The sequence below is a fragment of the Silurus meridionalis genome, chromosome 17 (genome assembly GCF_014805685.1).
Source record: "Silurus meridionalis isolate SWU-2019-XX chromosome 17, ASM1480568v1, whole genome shotgun sequence".
In the NCBI taxonomy this organism is placed as follows: Eukaryota; Metazoa; Chordata; class Actinopteri; order Siluriformes; family Siluridae; genus Silurus; species Silurus meridionalis.
The window spans coordinates 22943752-22969959 of NC_060900.1; the positions used below are offsets into that span (position 1 = coordinate 22943752).

Here is a 26208-nt window from a genome sequence, read left to right on the forward strand (position 1 = left end):
AATTACGTGGAAACATTTACAAGAATATTTCTAATAATAAACATATATTTCTATAAAATATCTATCTTTGTCCATGCCTATGTTGATTAGAGTATTTTAAAACGTATAATATAAATATATATTTATAATATAAAACTTAAAAGTATAAATTTAAGGTAAATTTAGAACAGATAATAATAGGCGAATGTTGCGATTTATCACGAGTTAACTCATGACAATCAAGATATTAATCGCGATCAAAATATTTAAACGATTGACAGCCCTAATATATACATATACAGTATATACTGTGACAATGTTTTCAATTTTTCTAATTAAAAAAGAACTGCGGCGCCTCCTTTAAAAACGACTCCATTGATAATCTATTTTTGTATCAGAGATTGAATTATGACTTTTTTTAGGTTAAACAATATGATTTTCTAGTTTCACTGCTAAATAACAGTTACCTCAAAATGTTTTTTTGTTTTTCAGAAATTTTCTGTAAAATCACATACTTCTATAAAGTCAGTCCTATTATTTTTGCATTATATAGAAAACTAAAAAACCCGTCAAAATAGTTCTACTACTAGTTCTATAACTAGACCCTAATTCAACCTACAACATGTCAACATTATGCAGCATTTATATACCACCACAAAAGGATGGTTCAGTGCACTTTTGTGGAAGTCGGACTTTCAGCAGGAGCAGCCCGCTCATCCTGACCTCAGTCCCTTCTTCCTCAACATCCTCATCATTCAGGATGAAGGGTCCACCACACACTTGATAAAAAGTGTGTCGTCTTTGCAGTACGCATGCTTCGGAGATCGAAGCCTGGACAGAGGGCAGAAGAGAGGGCACCCGCTGGCCACGTTCATCTCAGAAACGGGCCGCTGGAACGACACGGACGAGAGGTCAGGACGAAAGGTGTCGATTACATGCTCTTTTTGGTTCTGGTCAATGAGGAAGAAAGTCACCTAGAAAGAGGGAGAAGGCCGTCGTCACATCAGACTGTAGGTGAATAGGAAGCTGTGTTGCTGTCTCACTTAAAGTAACATCAGAATCAGTCCTAGAGCTCCATAGGAAGCAAGACTCAAGAGCAAAGTTATTTTTACATAGTTGGCCAAATATAAGCAAGAGGTTTTGTATGGTATTTTAGGAAACCTATTTAAAATCTGAGGCCCAAAAAAAAAAAAAAAAATCTTTTTTCACATTTTTTATTTTTTTGCCAATAAACCAATCATAACTATGACGGCATTTTAGTGCCACATTAAAAAAAATAAATAAATCTAAGCTTCAGAGATTAAAGTCGTAACAATATGAGAATAAATTCGTAAGGTTTTGAGAAAAAAGTAAAACTTACGAGAATCGAGTCATAGCAATATGAGAAGAAATTCGAAATTACGACAACAAAGTCGGAGCAATGCGAGAATAAAGTCGCAACATCTTCAAAATAAAGTCCAAATGTGTTTACATGAGACAATGAATTTCCTCATTGCGAAATCCTAACCTGAAGTAGGATTTAACCAAATCCTCCACATCCAGTTTATGCAAAACAGCGAAACGTTTCTGGCAATCCTGTGATTTCTCTCAAAATATTACGCCTTTAATACAAATATTTGTACTTTATGATCAAAATTTCGACTTTATTCTGGTAATTTCGAGTTTATTCTCAAAATAATTCCAATTTGTGTTGTACTGCTATGACTTTATTCTTGTATTGCTACAACTTTATTGTATTATAAAGGTCTTGCTCAGGGCATTCGATCTTATCTAATAACTTACAGGTTTTATATACAAGCTTTTTTTTATATTTAAAGTTGTGTTTATACTTTTAAACACCAATAAAATCTCTATTTAAAGAATAACACACAACTAAAGAGGCTCTAATGATCATAACAGATATGTTTAAATGCGGCCATTTCCGGTTGCCAAATCAATTCGATCCGATTACACGTACCGTAAACATCGCAATTCCACTGTAATATTCATTGATTGTATTACGCATACTCTAAAGAAAACTCCTGTGCAGGCACATAGCATCTATCATCACATTTACACCAAATAAAATAAAGAATCTGTGAGGAGATGATACCAAATGCACTAATAAATGGTCCTGCCGTATTGCCATATATAAAAAATATACCGTATTGGGCAAAAGCTTTAGGAAGGTGTGAATAAATGCTGTACGGTAAAAATACTTTTACAAATATTCGGCAGCAGTCTCATGAAGCCTCGCTGCTACTAAGCTTGATGATTGCTCCGTCTTATTGACTGTGTTTGGATTGTTTTTGAGCGCAAATCTAAACTTTTAATGTACACACAAGTTTACCGTCGGCTCCTAGTCGTGTTAGTCGAGTCAAAATTGTGTAATGTGTGATGATATAACGAGGAGTGTGTGCATCAGCCTGAACCTCTGTTTATTTTATTAATGACTGTCATGTAGGGCGTTTTGGTGACAAGGTGAGGGAGGAGGATTGAGATGGTTTGTACATGTGCAGAGGAGGGACATGGGGTATATCTGTAGGAGAATGCTGAGGATGGAACCACCAGGAAGGAGGAAAAAGAGGAAGACCAAGGAGGAGGTTTATGGATGTGGTGAGGGAAGACATGCAGGTAGTTGGTGTGAAAGAGGCAGATGTAGAGGACAGGGGGGTATGGAGACGGATGATCTGCTGTGGCGACTCCTAATGGAAGCAGCCGAAAGAAGAAGAAGAAGATGCAATGCATTATCAATGATCTGCAGTCTGTCCCAGGTATGTGTTTTATCTCGGTTTCATGTTCTGTATGTGAATCGGTAGCCGTAAGCATTAACACACGTGCTGAAAAATCCTTTTCGGTCCAATCAAAATGTCATTAAGATCGATTGAGGTGCGATTGAGGTTACTTTGATTACTAATAGATTATTTTTGTCTGTTTTAAACCTATTTAATGTGTCATTTATTAATGAATGACATTCAATTTTTTACTATTAAGATTTTATCTTGTGGACAACTGTTTGTGGACACCGGACCATGTGCTTTCCAAACATCCCATTCTACTCTTCTGGGTGATGTTCTAGATGATTTTGGTGTGTGGTCATGGAAATTTGTGATCATTCAGCTATAAGGCAGCATTCCATTTCATCCCAAAAGTGCTCAGCAGGGTTGAGGTGAGAGCTAGATAGCAGACCTTTCAAGATCTTCCACTTAACTTTCATTTAAATCATATCTTCATAGAGCTGGCTTTGTGCAGGGTCTCCTAGTTCAAGATAAGGAACCGCATCCAAGGACATCATATACAATTGTGTGCCTCAATCTAAGACTGAAAAGTCAGGTTGTCCCAATACTTTTGACCATATGGTGTATGCGAGATTATAGCCATGAAAAATGGTCTTTCTCTTACAGACTCTCTCTCTGTCCTGAAAAGCATACTGCAGTCTTCTATGAAATATCCATAACCTCACATGAATTCAGGCCTCGAAGCAGCACCATGTCGACATTATGCAGTGTTTAAAGGCAACGTTTTTGTTGCGGCAGCAAAAGCGGATTTTAAAATACTAGAACTTGTGGAGAAACAGATTGCAGGAAAATCTGTCACTTTCCGAAGTTTTCCAATAATATCCCCATACGTAGACTGATTTAAATTCAGAAAAAACGCCTGAAATCTCTCTCTCTTACAGAATGCATTGGCTGAAAATATTAAAAACGTTTTATAATTCTGAGGTCCCGAAATATACAGTGATGGTGATATTCTTGACAAGACGATCTCTCCATTTTAATTTGATTTCCACTGCGGTCTGTATTTTTTGGACGCCGTCACTTCAAATCCGTTTGCATTCGTGCCAGAACATATCGACCTGTTTTGCTGTGTCAACTGCAGCCATAGCAACAAGGATTTTATTCCAGATCCAGAGAACAGAGTCCAGTGAAGAAAATCTGAATAATCCTGTCTGGAGCTCTAGTTACAGTGTCTGAATTTTTGGGGTTATACATCATTTGTAAGTTGCAGGTTATTGTGTGCTGAGCGACAATCATTCATTCTTACCTTGTGTTTGAAAGGCCATGAGAGAAGTGGGTCATACTCTCCTTTCATAATCACGAAAAAAAGAGAGATGTGCGTCCCTTTTCCCACTCCGTCTCCGTACATGTACAGACGCATGCACACTTTAAATCCGTACCTGGATGTATAGAAAGCTGAAAGCACACAGACAGAGCACAATGTATTTATACCTGTTATGTGAACGTTTTTGCTTGTTTGGACTTATATTCTCGAAGTTTTTTCCAAGACAGAATGTCCCAAAGTGCTTTATTAATAATGTTACACAATACACACATTTCGTAACACTGTACCTTTTTTTAATTCGTTAAAGAATCGTCATTCTATCATTTCAAAGTTATATTTAATATATATATATATATATATATATATATATATATATATATATATATATATATATATATATATACACATACATACGTATATATACACATGTCTATACGTGTGTGTGTGTGTGTGTGTGTGTGTGTGTGTGTGTACATATATATATATATATATATATATATATATATATATATATATATATATATATATATATATATATATATATTTATTTATTTATTTTTTTTTTTTTTCCCCTCAGGACTGCAACTTTAGTTTGTTTAGTCTCCGCCTCGCACTTTGCATTTTTTGAAAAATATTATTATTATTAAACTTAAAATCATACACAACACCAGGGATAAAAAAACATATCAAATAAAAACTAGATTTAGTGCATTGTCACTGTGGCAAGAAAACAAAAAATTTGTTTAGTCCATTAAACTACGCACGGAGGACTGCGTTTCCCCACGGACTGTTATTACTGACGCACCACCTGCTAAACTCTGTTTAAACCCTGTTTCTGCCACATAAAAAAAAAGGTTTGCCTAATTCCGACTTTATTTCTCGCAATTCTGGCTTAGCCAATCGGGCAGCGTCACCCCCACTGTACTACCAGAAAGCTTTACACATTGAAAATGAAATGGGCTACAGTCAATAGAATCGCATGGTAATAAACTGAGCCTCCGATCCCTGGATAGAACTCTGTCTAACAATCAGCTCTGGAGGAGGTTGAACAGGACAGAAGAAGCAGAGGAGCCTCGTTCATACACCGACAGCTTCAAACTGTAGGCCGCCAACATGGTTACCGGCGGATGAACCAGAAATGTTGGATGTTTACAGGAAATAAAGTCAAAATTCTTAGGAATTAAATTAGAATTGCAAGGAAAAAAGTCGGAATAAGAAGTTTTTTTTTTATGTGCCACAAACAGGCATCCATAAGATTCAGGCCAAAGAAAAACGTCATTTTGAAAATTTGGGATAATTTCAAACAAAAACAAAGAAAACACTGTCCAGTGCGTTTACTTTTTTTTTAGAGTAATCTGAGATGTATTTATATATTTCTATTTATGATTTCTCATTAATATATTTGTATTTTGATGTAATATGGAAATTAAATGCACTAAATTGGTTTAGTTTAGTAGTACAGCTTGTCATGTTAACAAGAAAAATTGAACAACTAAATGACAGAAAACTTCAAAAAAGCTTAATAATCTTAATTAACATCAAACTTAATAAACGTTTAGAATCATGGCCTTGTAGAAAACGTACTCCTTTTCAATAATTAATTGACTGTCTTTGTAAAAATAACTTTTTAAAAACTGTTTGCATGCAGCATCTGACATTTCTGGCAAGTTCCTGTGTTAATATAAAAAAATTACGACATGTTAGAACGAGTGCATCAATATAAACCTGAAATTTGCCTTGCAGTGTTATTACAGGAAATAAATCAAAATCTTCTAACCAGAATCTACAGCAGAAAGAAAGACTGCATTCACATTTTCCTAAAAATGTTGCACTGTCTAACATACTGCTACTACTACTAATAACAATAATAATAATTATATTAATATAATAATAGTTATGAATAAACAAAACAGACAGACAGACAGACAGACAGACAGACAGACAGACAGACAGACAGATAGATGGACAGACAGACAGACAGACAGACAGACAGACAGACAGACAGACAGACAGATAGATAGATAGATAGATGGATGGATGGATGGATGTTGTACACGCACTCGCCAAATCTGATCTGTTTTAAATCTGGTGCTAACTATTTAAAAAAATGAATTTAAAATTAAATGCTGACTGAGCACAAAACACACACTGGACAAAAAAAAAATAAACACTTTAAATACAGTAATTTAGCAAATCATTGAAGCATGGAATGTCTATATTTTAGACCAAAAGGTTTGAATCCACATATAAATGGAAAAATTAAACATTTTCTTTCTAGTCATTCTTTTTCTAAATAACAAAACCTTTTAAATCTAATATAAGGCATTTGTCTGAAACACATTGGACTGATAACAAAGGCAGGAATGCTCTTCCCATAATGACTAGAAGCACACGACGACAAACTGTATAAACTCATTCAACTTCAGAAAGTGCTTTTTCCTGGGCAGGGTTACACTGAATACTGAACATATCCTAGCACAATAATTACAAGCTAGCAATGTTGAAAAATACTTGAGCTAGGAGATAAAAACTTCTGCATGTCAATGTGTACAAAGTCAGCTCCATGACGATAAGGTGTACATGGGCTGGAATGGAAAATCTTAAAAGGCCTGCTGTAGAGATCTGAACTTGACTTGTTGAACACCTTTGGCATGAATTGGAACACTGAAAGCACCCCATGATTCCTCATCTCCCCTACATCAGTATCTGACTTTACTAACACCCTTGGGGTGAATGAAAACAAATATCCACAAGCACACGCCAAAATCAAGTAAAACATCTTCTCAGAAGAGTGGAGGGAATAAGAGCAAAATGGGACTAAATGTGGAATACTTTGCTCATAGTATCATTTAAAGGTACTCTTTAAGGCTCATATGGGTGTGATTCTTCGGTGTGCAAAAATACTGAATAGTATATGTGCTTCAATGGAAGAGAAAAGACCATGGTTGTGGAAGTCTAGTTCGAATGCATATTACAGTACATGACTTACACGGCTGATTTTGGGGCCCGGTGTGTACACCCCCAGCTCACTGGCTCATTTTCTCAGTCTGCACACCATTGCCAAGGCTATTTTCAAGCACGTTATAGAAAATGTCAGAGAGGACTTTCAATTTATTATGTGTGTGTGTGTACCTGGTGAGTACTGGTTGCTCCTTTGCCCTGTGGCTGCCTCTCTTAACTTCTGACTGACATCACAGATTTTCCAGAGAAACGTGCCATCATAAGACACGTCCTGTTGCGCATTGATGCTCTGCTGCAGGGACGCGATGTGCATGTCTTTCCGGATCATTCTCTGCTGCTGCTCTGCGATCTAAAAAACAAAACACGATCCAGGCCTCTGCTGTCAAACGGGACATTCCTCAAATCCAGTGTAGCTTTTGAAACCCTACACTGAACACACTTACCATACACTGGCTATAAAAAACCCTGAACTCTTCCACTGCACTGTGATCTTATCAATGAGTACCAGCTCTTGAAATGAACACCGTCGACGCAAGGATATAATCCTGCTAAAGCTACACATCTCCGGACCGATAACAGGCTGCCTGCGATAATGATACGGATTTATCACCTAACCGCTCCGAGCTCATGGCCGAGACTCACAAAGTCGCCCGCTGATACTATTATAGAGACCCACAGGAGTCCCGAATAAATAATCTCTCCATTTATGTCTACGGGAAATGTAAATCAAACAAGCGAAATGATTTTATAGCATGTTTCACGCTAAATTGCGTTCTATATGTTATATGGTTAGTTTATAGTCAGCCACATGTGCATCTTATTTGCAGAACGACGGCCATACCGGAAACAGGACGAAAATAATGAACTTGTTTGTTTTACAGGGGAAAAAAAAGGATTTTGATGGCTGTAATGACTATTTACATTATTGATTGAGATGAAAGAGCAGGAAGAGATGATTGTGTTGCGCACAGGTGCCAGAGCAGCTTTTGTTAAACTAATTAGCATTACCAGTAACAATAATTTGCAACGGAGTCAAACTGCTTCCTAATTAAAACAAACATAAATTTACTTCCTGGAACTGGGGGGGCTGTGTTTACCCAAAATGTCCTGACCGGCCATTTGTTCTGCTGAGTGCTGCTAATTCGCTTTTGAATAGATTTTGTACTAAAAACATGCTTTTAAATAAACTCCTGCCTAATGAGTAAATAGCAGGCAAAATGTAACCTATTGTTTTTACTATTCGTGCCTTCAGTGATGGTCCAAGCACACGTTTGACCTCACCATACTCATCTACCTTACCAAGCGGGTTCCAAGATTTTCTAATAATAAAGAATCCACGTCTCCAAATGTTTGACTGTAATAGCTGGTAGGTGATTATCATTATATCATTACTGTATAATCATCATACCCGTTATATTAGAGGGAAAACTCTCATAAATGCGCAACAAGGCGAAACAACAAACTCACAGATTTCACCCTGATTATGAAATAACGCTTCGACGTGACAGCAATGAGAAGACCGCACGCTTTAATCCGTTAATTGTGCTACAGGAATGAGATAAGGTATTTCATATGAAGCACTTTGGTAGGTTTATGGCTTTCTTAATGAACTTTCAGCAAGAGATAACAAGAGAGAAATCCGTTAATGGTGTTCTGCAATGGGGTCTAATCACGTTAGGCTGCAATTTAAACAAAAGGAAAGTTGAAACTAATTAGTAAATGAGGGAAGCCAAAATGCAACGAGAAACAGTGGCGGAATTATGATATAGAGGAAATGCTAGATTGTCATAAATAAATAAATAGATATTCAATTTATGCTACATTGGTTTAGTTGGTGATATAGTATAGCAAAGCAAAGCTATAATTCCATATTTCTTTGATATTGACAGCGATGGACGAAGTACACAAATCACGTAGTTGAGTAAAAGTAGAGATACACTGGGTAAAATATTACTTCAGTAAAAGTGCTTTCTTTAAACTTTCACTTCAGTAAAAGTACAGAAGTATTTGCCTTCGAAATCACTTAAGTACAATGATTGATTATGGCTATAATGTTCCTATAAGGGCTGTAACAATTCCTCAAATAATTCAATTACAAAAATTCATTGATTTAACTAAACACGGGGCCCTGTGTTTCCCACGGACCATTATTACTGACACACCGCCTGCTAAACTCTGGCGCACTCTGGACAGGTAACACAGAAGACGCTGCAAAACGAAAAACGGAGGAACAGGCAGAAAACTGCGAAGGGATGAGGAGAAGATTCAGGCCAAAGAAAACGCCAGAAAGGTTCCAAAGTTTGGGATCATTTCAAACTAAAACAAAGAAAACGCCATACAGTGCGGTTACCGTTTTTAAAGTACAGTAACCCCCCGTTTATCGCCACAATAAACGAAAAAAACGCAATAAACGGACAGCAACACAAAAACGCTATTTTATTTTTACAGTATTGTACTGTATTAAAATTTTACTTAATTTTATAATTAAAAATCATATTTTAATTAATACATTTCATTATTTCAACATAAAACTCAATAAAAACAATTCCCTATAAGTTTTTTGGTCTATCATGCTATCTGCGAGAGACCGGGAAAATCAGCCAAACTAATGAGTTATGTGGCAAATGCAATTCCGCGATAAACCGGGGCGTGAGATTCCAACCTCGGTAAAGCGGGGGATTTCTGTAGTTTGAAATCGATTTTTATATTTTAATTTCTATACAAATAAACAGTGCGTTTAAGAGGTCCCTCAGCAGTGGCCGTGTGGAGCACGGTTTTAAAGCTGGCGATAAATACACGGATTTAGAGCGTGGAAAATTTCAAGTAGCTTTTTCGAGTAAAACCACATCGTGATACCGTGCGAGATTCAATCAATAAATACGCGAGTGAGAATAATTGTAAGTTTCATTAAACTAATATTTTCCCATAACCTACTCTACACTGCGGAGGGACTTTTTAAACCCACTGTATTTGTATTTTAATGTAATATCGCTATTAAATGCACTCAATGGGTTCAGTTTTCACAGATATTCTTCTATGCGATTTCATCAAAAAAAAAAAAGTAATAAAAAAAAAAAAAAACGACTTGTTCAGTTTAAGAGACCCGTCTTATTTTCTCTCTCTTATTAAGTTTTGCTTTTTAATAAAGAAAAAGTCACTTCTTATCTGATTACTTGATTAATCGATGTAATATTCATTAAAATACTTAATTACTAAAATAATCGATAGCAGCAGCCCTACTACAGTACTATGATTTATTATGGCTATGATGTTCCTATTATCATTGTTGTCACAAGACTCTTTGCTTAATCAACACATTTTATGTAAAAGGACTGAAATGTTACACTTAACACATTAATCTAATAGAATGATATTAATGAATCAAACGCTGATTGATATCGAATAGAATTATTATGAGCCCAAAACTAAGGCCACAGGTGTTGTGGCGAGTTCGAGTCAGTAGTTTCTTTCATCAGTTATTCCTCTCAAAATGTTCTTCTTCCTCTTCAACTGATGCTCAACTGTATGTTGATGATCAGTAGACACCAGCAATCGACAATGGAAACAAGTTTAAAACAGAGCGTGCAATCGTGTTTGACCAGTTGAGATTTTAATGTAGAATAAAAAGTACGATATTTGAATTTGAAATGTAGTGAAGTTAAAGTAAAAGTCTCCCCAATGGAAATACTTCAGTAAAGTAAGAATACGTGAAAAAAGCTACTTAAGTACAGGATGAATTACATTTACTGTATTGTTACTGTCCACCACTGGATACTGAAGGCTACAATCAATGCATTAATCCCTTAAAGCTTGCCTAAGCAAAACATTTGACCCGACTTGTCCTTTAGAAATCACGTCAAATTTAAAACAAAGCACATAAATGATAATCCTAAATGACATACCATGTTCCCCAAGTGCTCCACCAGCTGCATGCTGTTCTGGGAGTCTCTGTCAATGGCTGCCACTGTGACCTGGGTTTTCTCCACCTCACGGTTAAGTGCAGAGATGATATTTTCCATGATCTGCAGCCTCTGCTGAAGGGCATGAAGCTGCTGCCCCACTTCAAGCTCAGCCTGGTCATCGTGAAGGCTGAGTGCCATGTCGTTCCCTCCTCTGTCGCCTCCGTCGACCTCTAAATCATCAGCTGACTCAGCACTCACGGAAGGTGTGCTCTGGCCGTGGAGGAGCATATCTAAGCCTGGGAAGTGCACACTCCTCTCAGGTGGGGTGGGAACAGAAACTCGAATGCTCCTGAGGGTTTCGAGGATTAACTGGAGGTGGACAGCGGAACTGCAGTTTTCATGTTCTCGCACTTTCTCCACACTTCCCTGAAGGAACCAAATAAGCCGTCAGTTTTATTCATGTTTAACGCTGTTGTAAATAAAAATTGCAAAACATAGTCTAAAATAAAACAAACTAGTCAAATTAATTGCACAGAAACATTTTAAATGCATTGTTGTAATAACATACTTATTATAGGTCTATCAACCCATTAAACTTTTTACTTACAGCACCTTTAAGAATATTCCACAGTTTCCTAATTAACTAAATTAAATAATAAGGGAAATCAGTGCTTGCTCATAATCTGATCATTTTAATAGTTACCTTAAATGTGCACCCAACGTCAGAGAAGACACACGCCTCTTTCTTTTTGGTATTTCCTTGCTTATTATCCTGCAAAAATAACAAATATCTTTCTAAATCTTAGGCATACACCCACATATACAATATACATATACAATCCAAGCCTTTTCATTACGCGTCATATAATGTTATCACCCAAAAACGTAGAAATTAACGTTTCATTACTGACTGAACTTTTACTTTTTTATTATTATTATTATTTTCACCTTTTGACGTTTTTCTCCTTTCGTGGCCTTCTTGTCACTGGTACACACATGCTTCTGTAAGAAAAAAAGCTTAAATTGGGCTCACTGGTTTCAAAATGTTCACCAAAAATACACTACCGCTGTTTAGCGCTCCATTAACAGTACACCAGTGATGACAAATTGAGGAATTCATTTACCGTACTGTTCTTCTTTTTATATATAAAATATAATATATACTTATATATTCATATATAATATATCCATCCATCTATCTATCTATCTATCTATCTATCTATCTATCTATCTATCTATCTATCTATCTATCTATCTATCTATCTATCTATCTATCTATCTATCTATCTATCATCAAGACATTAAAATGTCTTGTTTTTATTAAAGTAGTTTATTATTATATATATATATATATATATATATATATATATATATATATATATATATATATATAATATGTGTTTTTTTTTCTCTGTTTAAAATCCCTTTAAAAAGTTTTAGTCATTGAAAGTCTAAAGTCTTCTTTAAGTGTAGATTAAATCAGTGTCAGACTTCTGAGATTTAAACCTATTATTACATCTTTCCTCTTTTGCTTCTCTAATCCATGTCCCTGAGCTCCAGGATCAGTTTGCATGACAGCAGAAGAAATATGGCTCTGGAGATTCTACAGCTTACAGGCACCCACAGGGGTTTCACCAAGGGCACACTACCCCTCAAACTTTGTCTGGCTACTGCGAAGGCGAGAACTCTATGAGGGCAGGCAATATCTGTGTTTTCGAAAACTCTCAAGATAGTACTATATTCTATTCTCTTCCTCATATACAACTGCAGATGTGGACACATTTATTGGTGCCCCATCAAAAAAAAAGAATATAATGAACATCTGGATTAAAGTGATGTTTTAAACTAATCTTTGAAATTTGTGACGATTTCGAATATTGACCAAACATTGGAATCATTACAAAGCATCCCATAATTTTTTTTCCATGTCCTTTTTATTGAATTTATTATTTCAGATATTCTTTTGAATCAAAAATCAAACACAAAATCTGATTTTATCTATGCAACAAGCTACACAACAAAAACAAACACCTACACACTGATCTATGATCAATCCTGCTAATTTCACATGAAATCTAAAGACGTTTTTGACACGAGGTTCTTGTCTTCTTTAACGCTCCAGACACGGCTGGAAAATGTGCACTGAGTCTGGGTCATATTTATATATATATATATATATATATATATATATATATATATATATATATATATATAAATGTTTGTTTGTTTTTTTAATCTATTTGTAATGTTCTGTTTCAGACCTTTGCCTTCATTTCTACCTTCAACCATTCGAATTTAACTATGGTGACCATCTATGTTTTGACTCCTGATTCTTGACCTGAATTTATACACATCTGCAACTTTACAACATCTCAATCCTACTGCAATATACAACACACAAGTCAACGTAGGGATTCTACACAGCACTGCACAGCACACATTATAAATAATGCAACCGTCTCATAACAAACAACCGCTCCATTAGAAATGATGGTTGTGCCGCTAGGATGCGGATATGAACTGAAGTGCAAATTTTTCTCTTATTGTCACATAAACATGTATACATACAGTGCAGCACATTAGTATTTTTGTACATTTTGGCTGCTTAATTAGGTTGGTCAGAGCACAGGGTCATGATGCTCCTGAAGAAGAACAGATCAATGACCTTGCTCATGAACCACAATAACAGCTTGGTGACTTTCAGTAATCCTGGATTGGCAAACTCAGCCCTTTTAAAATGTAATGAAATCAAATTGAAACATTTTTTTAAATCTAAATTTCCTATTTCTATGAGACACAAGGTATTTTCCTGGGACTTGCTTGTCGCTTCCTTATTTATGGCTCAGCACTTGCGTTTTCTCTAAAGCAACCCAACAGAAATATGAAATATCAATGGAACCAAAGTTGACATTTAGATTTTACACATCTGTTCCCAGTTTTCCTTATATCCCATTAATCCTAAATAAGGATTAACAAACTGGTGTGGTTCAAGACTAGGATTCTCCAAAACCCAATACAAATAATGGAAGTAGGAGGTTTTTATTTTCATGAGGTAGGATTGGGCAGTCAGATATGAAGCATGCCGGACATAGAAAGTGCACTTTGATTAACACGGGAGGCAACAGTTCACTCGTGAGGTCATGTAACCCGACTGAGGTCAAGCAAAAACAATACTGATGGCAAACGCACAAAAATAATAAGTGCGAAAGAAATTGGGATTGGTCAAAAATCTTTACGTAGAAGTGCCATAGAAGTAGTGTTTGTTAGAACATTCTTGTAAAGCTATAAAATGGTGCAAGATTTATAGATAGAACTATAGTTATAGATTTTCATGCCACACTTATGTAGTGTTAATATATTGGGCAATTATGTGCAATAATTTCAGTGCAATAATAATAATAATAATAATAATAATAATAATAATAATAATAATAATAATAATAGTTTCACGTGCAATATTCTGCCATCAGTTTTACTGGTGCTACACATTACATACAGTTTATTTCAATAAGATTGGAAATGAATTAATGAATATAATTTATACTTAATATATAACATATATATTTTATTTTACTTTTTTTTTCCTATAATCATTACTTTCATTTTTACTCTGAGCAACTGCAAAACAACAATTTCCCTATGGGCATAATGAATAATGTATTCTGATCATTCTACAAAAACTACACAATTCAAACTTACATAAGATTAGTGTTAGAATCTCTTTTCATTGCTCCAGTTCATATCCTTAAATACAATGGATGTAAGATTAAGTGACTTCAGGGTGAAGCAGAACTAATATAAGGGTGTCACAGCAATAAGAGAAAATACATTTGCAATAATTTTCCAAACTATATTATTTTTTCCCATCCCTTTTAATATCATGAGTCATACCTTCATGCCATATAATCCCAACTGCATAAATCTCAATTCCATCCTGTGACACTCTATAATGTGCAATAGTTCAAGTATGAGTGAATATTTATTTGAGTCACTGTACAAAAATTAGAAGTTCTTACCTGAAGTTCTGAAGGGGTCAGAGGGCAGGAACATGTAGGACATGTGCTCTTATTATTGGGACAGCCTTTCTCCAGGTGAGTGGCCAAAGTTTTCCTTAGAACCATCAAGCCACAGCCAACATTGCAAGGGATTAGCGCATACTCACACTGACTCTGATGCTCCTGCAAAATGTTCACAAGCTACAATCAGGATATTTCAGAAATAGCGCTGGCAACAATTCAATTTTCCGTTTTCCAGAAGGGCAAATGCAGTTTTGATAATTAACATGTATGTGGTACTTTAAGTGGGATAAAGTTTTATACGAATATATTCGCCAATTTTCCAGTAAAAATGTCAATTTTATATATTCCTTTTTTTTATGTTCAAAGAGCACTTCAGGACTAAATCACATCTGAATAACGTCTTTTAGCTCAAAAGGAAAAAAAGGAAATGACTTTTTGAGATAAGGTCAAATAATAAAAAAAAATCAGACAAAAGATTTAAAAGATGGTGAAAGTTGACTGGAATCTAAAAAGCTTGTCCACTTCCACTGAGAAAGTCTTTAGAAGCTAGACGAGTAGGCCGAGAGGAAAAGAAACATGCCTTTGCTTTCTGACTGGCAGATTTATTGAAACTGAAAAAGCTAAAAAGCTGCTGTACTGCTTTGGAGAAGTGCTTGCGGTTGGATTGTGCAATGAGGTGACCACAAAATCCAGCTCTTATATCCAAACCACATTCCAGTGGTGTCCTTTAGTAGTAATGTAGGCCAGCAGACCATAAAAAAGCTGAGCTAAAAGGTTAGTGTGTCTCAAAGGCCCTGAATGGCCAATTACATCAGATCAGAAACTTTGCAGATCTCATTTTCAGGTTGGGTTCCAAATGTAAAAGTGCACATCTCATTTCTCATTTTGGCCTGAAGGTACTGTATGTGTTATGGGAAGAGCTAATTATGGCCATTTTTATGACCTTTCTTCACTGTTGGGGTTGCCAGATCGATCTATTAAGAAAGTATGAAGAAATAAGATAGGCCCACTTTTTTAATTTATGCATGCCAGTTAAATATTAAACCATATCCCCTGTGTGTCTTTCAGTCAGCGAGGAAACAGACCCAAATTTATATCCTTATTTTACATACATATATTTTTACAAAAATGATATCACATTTCATTTTCAAAACAGACTACATGTAAATATACAATACACAATATTATACTGCCATGCAATGTTTACTTTAATTTACATGTTCTCTGGACTCTCCTCATTTTAAATGAGCATGAAATTGGTGTACATTTACACTTTTAGACTTATGTTCGACAAGTTTATATATAACATCTGCTAACTACTGTATATTTCTTGGCAGTGCCAAATGTTTCTGCCAAAAATAGTCAAACTGGACTAAAAAGATAAACATTGACAATATTTTTGGCTTACAAACAGTTACCTACAACTTAGTGCCAAATCTAACACTACAAAAGTGTTTAAGGTAATGTTAACTAGAAAGTCATGAAATATGCTGTTTTGGGGTTTTTTCAGGAGCAAAGGTGAAAAAATTCAGCCATGTAGACATCAGTTTACATAAGTTTGTAATGTATTGTTACAAAATGTTACAATTTTATTGCTATTTACTAAAATTTTCTTTTAGATCACCTTTGCTTTTGCCACTGCCAGCAAGTTGTTCCTGACTGCACATTGAAAAATATTATCACACCCTCCCATTCCCTTCTTACCCCTTATGTGGAAGAAACACTATTTTATTCTGTATTTTGGAAGCCAATCTCTCTGAACACAAACTGGTCATCAATATTCAATAAAATTCAATAAAATATTTAATAAAATTAATGAAAAATTGTGAATTGGAATATCAATAACTTTAATTTTTACACTGTGTATATGTAGCACTTGCTTTTAGAGTTCTGAGTGAAAATCGGATTTGTGTGAACAGTATAAACTCCAGAGTAAAAATAATATATCAATCATTGAGTTTAAACCAGATGATAAACTCAGCTACTTGCCTTAAATTATATTATTCAGTAAGTGCAAATAATTATTCATTAAATTTTACAAAACTTAAAGGAGAGTTGAGAACTGTGAAATAGTGTATTTTTTATTTTTTTTCAACTTTAACTTCAAATGATTCTAAATGTAAATGTGAAAACTACAGAAAGGGCAGCAGAGAGAATGCCTACAGACTACCTTCCCAGCAGAAAAGTGAAAGGTGTCCATTAGCTTTCCCAATGCAGGTGCTGTACGGCATCTTTGGATTTCAATAATTTTTTTAATCACAAAATGACCTGGCAAATAAAATGCAAAAACGGTTTGATATTGATATGCCTCTATACTACTCTTTTGTTTTGAGAGATGAGTGCCCTCTCTGTAGCTGTTCTTGCCTCAAAACATGCCAACACAGTATCAGTTATTACTATAATTCCCACATAGTATTTTATGCCACGATAGAAAAAACTTTCATGAATGCGTATGCAATTGGAGAAAATAAACAGCGTGAGAAGCCTTCTGATCCAGGGCCATGGGTTCCCCAAAGAGCCCCTAGAGGTTCATGATGGAACTGCAGGGAGATTGTGTGTCAGATTTAAAGTTAAACTAAATGTCCATATATTATGTTTGGACTTTTAGCTTATATTTAGCTTACATTTAGCTTATATTAAATAATATAAACTAAATGAACCAAAACCATATTGTATAAATTTAGTACAAATTAAATCACTTTACATATCCTTGCTGTTGTTTAAAATCATTGGGGTCAGGTGATTTTTTAGTGTTTTTAGCACTTGTGACTGGCTACAAGTTTGCTGTCTAGTTCATTATTTGTAGCAGAAAAAAATATAATATAAAAAAATAAAAATTACAAGTGAGACTGTCAGAACTCAAACTAAAGATTGAAACGTTAATACATTGAGTGTGACGATGTGTGACAATGACAAAAGTCTTCATAATAAGTACAAAAGCAGAAAATAAGTAATATGTAAGTAGTAACATTTCCTTCAAGCAAAACTCTCACTTAACGTAAGGCTGATTAGAATTTCCTCCAAATCGTTGTGGTTAAAGGTGTTTACAGGAGATGCAAAAGTTTGGGAATTTAGATTTTAGGTGATTTTAATGATGATTTGAAAAGAAACTAAACATGAAGTCTGTTTTTTTATGTGTAATAAATTATTTTTTTGCATCAGGGTTTAAATTAAATTAGAAGCCCACAAGATTTGTAAAAAAAAAATAAATAAAAACACCCTTACAACAAGGAATATTGAGAGAAACGCAAAACAACATTGACAGTAAATTTGCAGATTTGTTTCAGACCAAACAACTTGACTGAAGCCAAACAATGCAGTCAAAACATCTTTTTTTTTCCTCACCAAAATGTCAACCAGATTAAAACCAGACATAAACAAAAGCTTTTCTACAGGAAATTCTTTTTTTCATGTCGCATTTTAACTGTAGATAAACGGCATATAAGCTCTATAAATGTCAAGCGGCTTCAGCAAAATATGTGCCTTGTTTACTGTTATAATGTGTAGAGATCCGTTGACACATTTAAATTAATGTTTTTCTCCTCAACTTGTGTCTAATATATTGTTTTAACACATTTTCTTGATTCGTTTATTTTAGCTGTTCTGGCAACCAGGAAGATCTGGCAAGCCGAAAATAATTTGATTATACCTGTCATCTGCCAATAGGTTTTATGTACAGTGCTAAGATTAGATTAAAGTGGCTAAGTGCTAACTTCACAGATGCCTCATTCGCCATTTAACTGGCTTCGTTGCCAGAGATTATAAAACTCCAACATTTTAAATATATAATAAAAATTATTATAAAAAAATATTATTGAATAATAATTTTTTATAATAAAAATTATAATATTTTTTACATTTTATATTATTTTAATTATATTATATTCTTTTCTTCGTTAAATCCTGTTAAACGATCATAAAACAAGCTGTTACTTCACCAACCTCATCTTTTATCTCTAAAAGTTAAAACAGCATGCTACTGTTGTCTTTCCAGAAAACTTTCCCATGAAACTTTCTGAAGAAGCAATGAAACTGGAGACCTCTTCTATATACGTTTAATATTAACATATTAATCATTTTGTATATTTCTGTAAACCCTTTAGCTTCTATGTGAAGCTCTAGTTTATACAGTAGCATTACCGTTATAGAAAATGAAAATAAAATCAATCTGCTTCAAAACTTTTTTATGGTGCTGTGGTATTGTCAAACTTAGAACCTGGGTGATCCCTGGGTAAAGGTCAGCTGTATTGTGCTTTATCGTAACAACTTCATTTTCTCTTCAATCATGACCTGCCATTTACAATCACGCAGGTTGTCTGTTACATGGTGGGTTTTTTTATGCACACAGGAAAGTACCTCAAAGTCCTTCAGGGTGCTCTTCCAGGTACAGCCGTGGTTAGCACAGTGCACTCTCAGTGCTAGAATCTCTTTATTGATCGCTGCGTCGTTGAAGAACTTAAAAAAAAAAGCAGAAAACAGGGGAAATTATGGCAAGCAATTCTGTGACTCATAATTTTTCTGTAACTCGAGTCGGTTGACTGTAAGTATTTTTGACTGTTTCATGTTGTTTTCTTTAGCTGGAATGGATCCAAACATACGTTATTTCTTACTCAATCCCATTCATTACAGTAGCTAAGGAACTATAGAATGGAGGATGAACAAATATCCAAATCGAAAGAAGGAAAATCAAACAGGAGGCACTCGTAATGTAGGTTATGGTTCCAAAACTAGGGGTCATGACCCTATAATATACTAATAAGGATTGTTTTTTTTTTTTTTAAGTTAAAACACTCCAATTTGTTTTACTTGCTTATTGATTTTTTTGAATGAATAATATTAATAATTAAATTAATATTTCAGATTGAGTTTCTCTGCAACTCACAGGGCTAATGATGAAAAAAAAAACATATTGGTAGATTGATCAGAAAAGAAATGATGATGAGTATGTGGTCGAGATTTCTCCACCACCATATTTCCTCCCCACTCTAGGTTATGGACACGTCTCTAGGTTAAAGCATCTTCGTGATGCCATAAATTTACATAAGAATTTAATAGAATCCACCTTCTCGATGCTCAAAATTTCCCTTTCCATTCCTGTTGTTAACCCGAATGCATGTGTTTGTGTGTATGTGTGTGTACACACAACATTTTCATGGCTGTGGTATGATGTCATACTCAAAATTACCACCTCCACTGTAAAATTCTTAATGTCAGAAAATACTCACATTTGCTGGCAGTGGTGAACTTATTTCGATCTTCACTACACTCACTACACAAATTATTATGACTAGCGCATATTGTCATCACCCCGTATGACCTGAAGCTATAGAAAGCACCAATGAACACGGTAGTGTGTATGATGCTAGTGGGAGTGTTTTATATGCACATGCCATATACACCTCCTTGACACAGAGACTAGAACTCAATATGTGTTCATTCTGTAAGGTTTCTCAACCCAGCAGTGACACCAAGGTGTTTTTAAATAAATCTCATATCAGGAACATGTGAGATGCTACTATCAGGTTCGAGTCACTGCTGCGCTGGGAATGATCCAAATAATATATCAGGAGTGGTCCTGTGGTGGTCTCTCCCCACTGCTGCATGAAGTAGCCAGAGCCTGAAGCTGCAATAAGTAATAAAACACCGCAAAGTAACCGATACCTGGTTTTACAGTAAATATATGACACTTTTTGTTTTACTGCCAAAGATTTTGAATTTGTGAATGGTATATTCTGGTAGTCTTGTTCCCCATGAAATAAATAATAAACTAAGCCACAGACCGTAAGCAGTACGACACATGATTAAGAGGTGCAATGATTGCGATGAAGCAGCTACTTAAGAGTAATGGATCAATAAATCAGAATAAAAATGATCTAGTGATTATACTGTACCTGGTCAAGAGTCAGTAAGTCCTGGCTCTGTTGCTGGTTTGGGTCCTCTTTACATTTAGTGCACGTAAGATTTTTGTTGTTTCTGTATTTTTTTTAGAAAGAAAGAAAGAAAGAAAGAAAGAAAGAAAGAAAGAAAGAAAGAAGACGATAAATAACCTTTAAATTAAGTATTGAATCATTCGACAAGCAAACAAATGGAGAAAAAAAAGAAAAGAATAAAAAAGGCATAAACAAACGACACATAAATACGCAAATATATCTAAATAAATACCCTCATTTAAAATCGTTTTTTTTTATTCTCTAGATGTTTACTAGTTGTTTACAGTTCTTAATCATATTTCTTGGAAACCTTTCAGTCATTTTCTGTACCGTCAATGTTCCCCAAAGTAACGGTACTTTTTTTCTTGCAGCAGTCCCCACACACATCACACACATTATTATTTGCATGCCTGCTAATTATTTTGTTCTGATTAGGTGTCCTATAAGATAAGGGTTTTCACAAGTTACACAAAATGGACAAAAACTCTTGGGATTATTACTTTTCCAACTATATGTGGTTCCTCCCCAAACTGTTACCACCAACTTGGAGGGACACAATTGTGTAGGATGTCTTTGGATGGATTAAAATTGAATTTCAATTGACTTGAACTAGGAGACCTAGACCTGTTCCGGCATGACAGTGCCCCTGTAAACAAAGCCATGAAGATATGGTTTACATGGGTTGGAGTGAAAGATCACCAACTTTAGAGCTCTGACCTCACTAATCACTTTGGGGATAAATTGTAAAGCTGACTGCACCCCAGGCTTCCTCACCTACATCACCTACATTACTAACACTCTTGTAGCTGAGTAAACACAAATCTCCACAAACACACACCAGAATCTAGTGGAACATCTACCCAGTAGGTTTGGAGGTCATTCTAACAGCAAACGGGAACTAAATGCGGAATAGGATGTTTGAAAAGCACATACTGTACAAATCTTATGGTCAAAAGTCCACAAACTTTTGTGCATATAGTATTTGAGACACAAAGTGTGTGATGTTTGTGTCACTTTTTCACAACTGGATTTCTTCATTGTGCAAGTAACAGCGAATCCTTATAGATGAACCGCATACATTTTCACATGATCCATAACTTTGTTAAAAAATGACTATGCGAGAATTATGTGGCGACACAAACGGGGTAATGTAAAGAACCATGATCCCGTGGGTACCGCATTCTGTCCTGAAGCCGCACAGTGAAACAGAAACAGAAATATGTTTGAGGATCACCCTTGGTTGGTTTTGGTTTTTTGTTTTTTTTTATCTCTATTTAGCATTCGGTACCTCTTTGCATATGTTTCACGATGTCAGGAGGAACTGAGCATAATCTCTGAATTGTGCTGTCGATGATTCACATGTGAAATTTTCACAGGGGATTTCACACGCAGGGAACCCCTTTGAATGCCGTTCGTGAGTTTTCCTTTGCGTGAGTTATTTTATGTAAACACACGTGCGCATGCTTTTTTTTTTTTACAACTTACATCCCATATGAAGTCATCCACAATGTCAATGCCAAGTTTTGACTTCATTTGCCCCCCCATCATAATGAATCCACAGGAGACTTCTTGTAACAAAATCTGATGCGTCCAACAGTCAATAAGAAAACACACACAGATTATCTGAAATCCAAAACTCACAGCAGCTACTGTAGGATAAACATGGCAGCATCTAGGTTTCTAAAGGTTGATAATTTATCCAAGGTGTGTGTGTGTGTGTCTTTATAAACAGCACTACATAAAACATCACAGAGAAATACAGTAAAGCAATGATGTATTATTTTTCAAGAAAAATCTTTTTACGTTTTAAAAACGTGTCCATTTTTGCAAGAAAGTACACTTTTATCTAACCATCTTGGAGAAAAATTTTAAACGACCTCAATCCCCTACTTCTTCTGACTGTTTTTTATATTTTTGTTGCTTTTTTTTCTAACCAGATAATGCAGAAGCCATAAAAAGACAAATCTAAGACAAGATCTGTACAAAATGTCTGATTCGCACCCAATACTGCTGTGTATACAGTATGCAGAGCGTGCTGTAAAAGTCATTTCCAGAGAAACAGGATGTACATGACGAATGTCCTTCGTCTGCTACGATTTGTTGACAACACAATTTATTTATAGATATTTGATCTACAGCCTTATCAGCACATGAATGCACATTTGGGAATGTAGTGTGATCCATTAAATGCAAGCAGTTAGTAATTGTTGGAAGTAACAAATATCTCTTAACCCAGTTGAGTATCCTAAATTTGTCCTAAATTTCCTGTGTTGTCCCAAACTGTGTTATCTGCTAAAACTTCTCATAGTACACTGAACCCCGGGTTATCGTTTTAAATCCTGCGTAGAGTGAATGTTTCACACTTGTGAAGTGGGTTTAGCATCGGTTTGTTTTGGGTTTTTTTAACCCTTGGTTATGAAACCCTGCTTGAAAGGAGGGTTGGGACGTCTTTTGAGATCTGTGTGAAGTGCAGTAATATAGTAGCGCTCTGTATTTATTGAATCATGGATGTCGACTGTGAAATTTGTTTTTAACCCAGGGATCAGGCATGTACCTTGTGTCAGAGGTCATATTATGAGATGTGAGAAAGATGAAACTGGATAAACCCAGGATTCAAGTTGCATGCCTTTTACACTAATCATTGATATACACACCGACCAGACATAACATTATGACCACCTGCCTAATTGTGCTGGTCCGACTTTTGCTATCGAAACAGTTCTGACCGTCGACCGTCACCAGCGTTAACTTCTTCAGCAATTTCTATTGGATCGGACCACACGGGTCAGCCTTCGCTCCCTACGTGAAACAATGAACCTCAGCCGCCCATGACCCTGTCTCCGGTTCACCACTGTTCCTTCCTTGGACCACTTTAGATAGATACTGAGCACTGCAGACCAGGAACATCCCACAAGAGCTGCAGTTTTGGAGATGCTCCGATCCAGTCGTCTAGACGTCACAGTCATTAAACTCACTCAAATCCTTACGCTCGCCCCATTTTTTTTTTATCAACTTTGAAGACAAAATGGTCATAAAGTTATGTCTGATCAGTGTACCTATTAATCCAATTATTTTCTAATATCATAAGAGAATTGCATGTCAAAAATAGACCAAAATGCCAAAAACAAACCCCAGAAACATAAAAAATGAGCCAGAACAGGATCAAAGGAAGCTTTTGGCGAAAAAAAAATAAAAAAGTAAAATAATAAGAATGAAAATAATGCTGTTGTTTTTCTTGTTTTGACTGATGTGCTTGATGATGAGACGGTGGTGTGTTTATAGTCGCCCAATAAGTGATGCCCGCAGGCCCTGGCGGTGAAGCTCGTGCTTACCTGATGAGCCAGTGGACGCACGCGAGGCAGTAACGGTGGCCGCACGCGCTCTGGTGCGCGCCGTTGAGCACGCAGTCGCAGTGGCTGCACAGGTACTTCTGCGCCGGAACTTCATCGCAGATGCTCTGCGGGAAGCCGGACGGATACTCGTTCTCTCCCGGGGAGCTGGGCGCGAGAGGAGACGACGCCATTCCGCGCAGCCTCGAACAATCCAGCCGCGTGCGAACCTGAGCACTAGTGACGGCACTGTTCACGAGCGCGACGACGCTGCGGGAAATTTATGACGTCATCTAGGTGTTTTTTTTTTTTTTTCCGGCTAGATTTTACTGTGGGTTCCCCCACGGAAATAACAAGCTCTTACTAAGCTCTTCTGCAGAGTAACAAGATGAGCACGTTATCATCATTTTTTCTTTCGATTTAGATTTTTGTATGAAAAAATCTTTTTTTAATATATAGAATACATCATTTTTAACCCCCCTCTTCTTATACCTATTCTATTCTCTTTCCTGCTCTCGGAAAGTCCCCAGAGTAAACCACACTGACACTTTCACTTTTGCGTTCAGTCCTCCACATCAGTGGTGTCCACATAATTGTAGAGAATAAATACTAAGTCTAAGTACAAGCCAAATACTTTAAACATGTAAAGAACAACAAGCCGGACAGAATAAAGTGTGAAAAAGCAACAGGAAGTAAAAGCAGTACATTCTGCTCTCGTGCACATTCACCCATATCACTTGGCTGTCACTTCATTCATGTTTGAGGGTCAGATTCATTGATAGAGTGAAGGTGGGCATCGGTGCATTGACTTTGCCCACACAGATATGGCCTTCGAAACATGCAGGGCGTTCGCCCAGTCTGTAGGCAAAGAAAGGCATCGTTTCAGAGAAACTGTGGCACCCACAGAAACCAACTCTTCTAGTATGAAATCATACTAGTCATATGTCTGATATAACCTCATGTGTGGGATGTTGACATCATGGGCCTTGAATTTGACATATCTGCCCTACATCCTATGCATAAATCTATACACTGATCAGGCATAACATTATGACCACCTACTAGTGGTTCACCACTGTTCCTTCATTGGAACATTTTCAACAGATACTGAACCCTGCAGACCAGGAACAGCCCATAAGGCCTGCAGTTTTGGAAATGCTCTGACCCAGTCGTCTAGACGTCACAATTTGGCCCTTGTTAAAGTCTAATCCTTATGTTTGCCCATTTGTCCTGCTTCTAACATGTCAACTTTAAGGACAAAATGTTCACTTGCTGCCTCATTTATCCTACACACTAACAGGTGCCATGATAAAGAGATCACCTGTCATTGGTTATAAAGTTATGTCTGATTGGTGTAAGTTCATGATAATAATAATAATACAACCACGATTCCAAAAAAGTTAGGACACTGTGTAAAAGGTAAATAAAAACAATGCAATGATTTGCACATCTCATAAATCAATATTTTATGCACAACAGAACATAAAACTCTGTTTAAACTGAGGAAATTGACCTTTTTATTGAAAAACTTTGGTCATTTTGAATTTATTGGCTGCAACAAGTCAAAACAAAAAAAAATTGTTTGAATTTTTTCTGGAAAATTTTTATTAAAATGAAACAGTTTGAGAATCATTTTGCAACCAATCAGGCTCATCAAAAACAGGTCAGTAAGATGATTGGTTATAAATAGTTGGGTATAATTGGTATAAATAGTATTAATAATTGGGTAAACATCATTGCATTCTGTTTTTATTAATAGCTTTTGGTATTTGCTTACATTGCTATGCTGACAATACACAGTTGTATGTTTTGGAAAAGTTACATGAGAGACATCAGGCTCTCAAGTCCTTTCACTAGGACCACATGTAGCTAAAAAGTAGACTTTCTGATTATGTGGTATCTCTGGACGGTCTTTCTGCCTAAGCATGTACAGCAGTAAAAGAGTGTTTAAGTCAGTGCTCGAATTTAGAGAGGGAATTGGGGGGATCCAGGACCCCCATAAGGCTTTAGGGACCCCCCATAACAAGTAAAAAATAGACTTGGGGGT

General features: G+C 35.9%; 1 protein-coding gene across 1 annotated transcript; it reads right to left on the reverse strand.

Annotated features, from left to right (window-relative positions):
* Positions 1-380: 380 nt before the first annotated feature.
* On the reverse strand, positions 381-24440 carry traf1 (TNF receptor-associated factor 1). Its single transcript, XM_046870276.1, has 10 exons — positions 24165-24440; positions 20794-20875; positions 19259-19357; positions 14900-15061; positions 11832-11885; positions 11587-11655; positions 10884-11309; positions 7153-7330; positions 4003-4151; positions 381-953 (listed from the first exon to the last, which is right to left on the reverse strand). Exons 1-10 carry the CDS (start codon positions 24353-24355, stop codon positions 735-737), a joined length of 1629 nt encoding a protein of 542 aa, XP_046726232.1. The 5' UTR covers positions 24356-24440; the 3' UTR covers positions 381-734.
* Between the last annotated feature and the right edge of the window lie 1768 nt (positions 24441-26208).

What these genes read in the sequence shown, in the direction of transcription:
- traf1 (XM_046870276.1), bottom strand. Translation starts at nt 24,355, where the DNA reads ATGGCGTCGTCTCCTCTCGCGCCCAGCTCCCCGGGAGAGAACGAGTAT. An exon ending in TGCGTCCACTGGCTCATCAG is followed by an intron (nt 20,876 to 24,164) that starts GTAAGCACGAGC and finishes AAAAAAATACAG; the next exon opens with AAACAACAAAAATCTTACGT. An exon ending in ACTTACTGACTCTTGACCAG is followed by an intron (nt 19,358 to 20,793) that starts GTACAGTATAAT and finishes TTTTTTTTTAAG; the next exon opens with TTCTTCAACGACGCAGCGAT.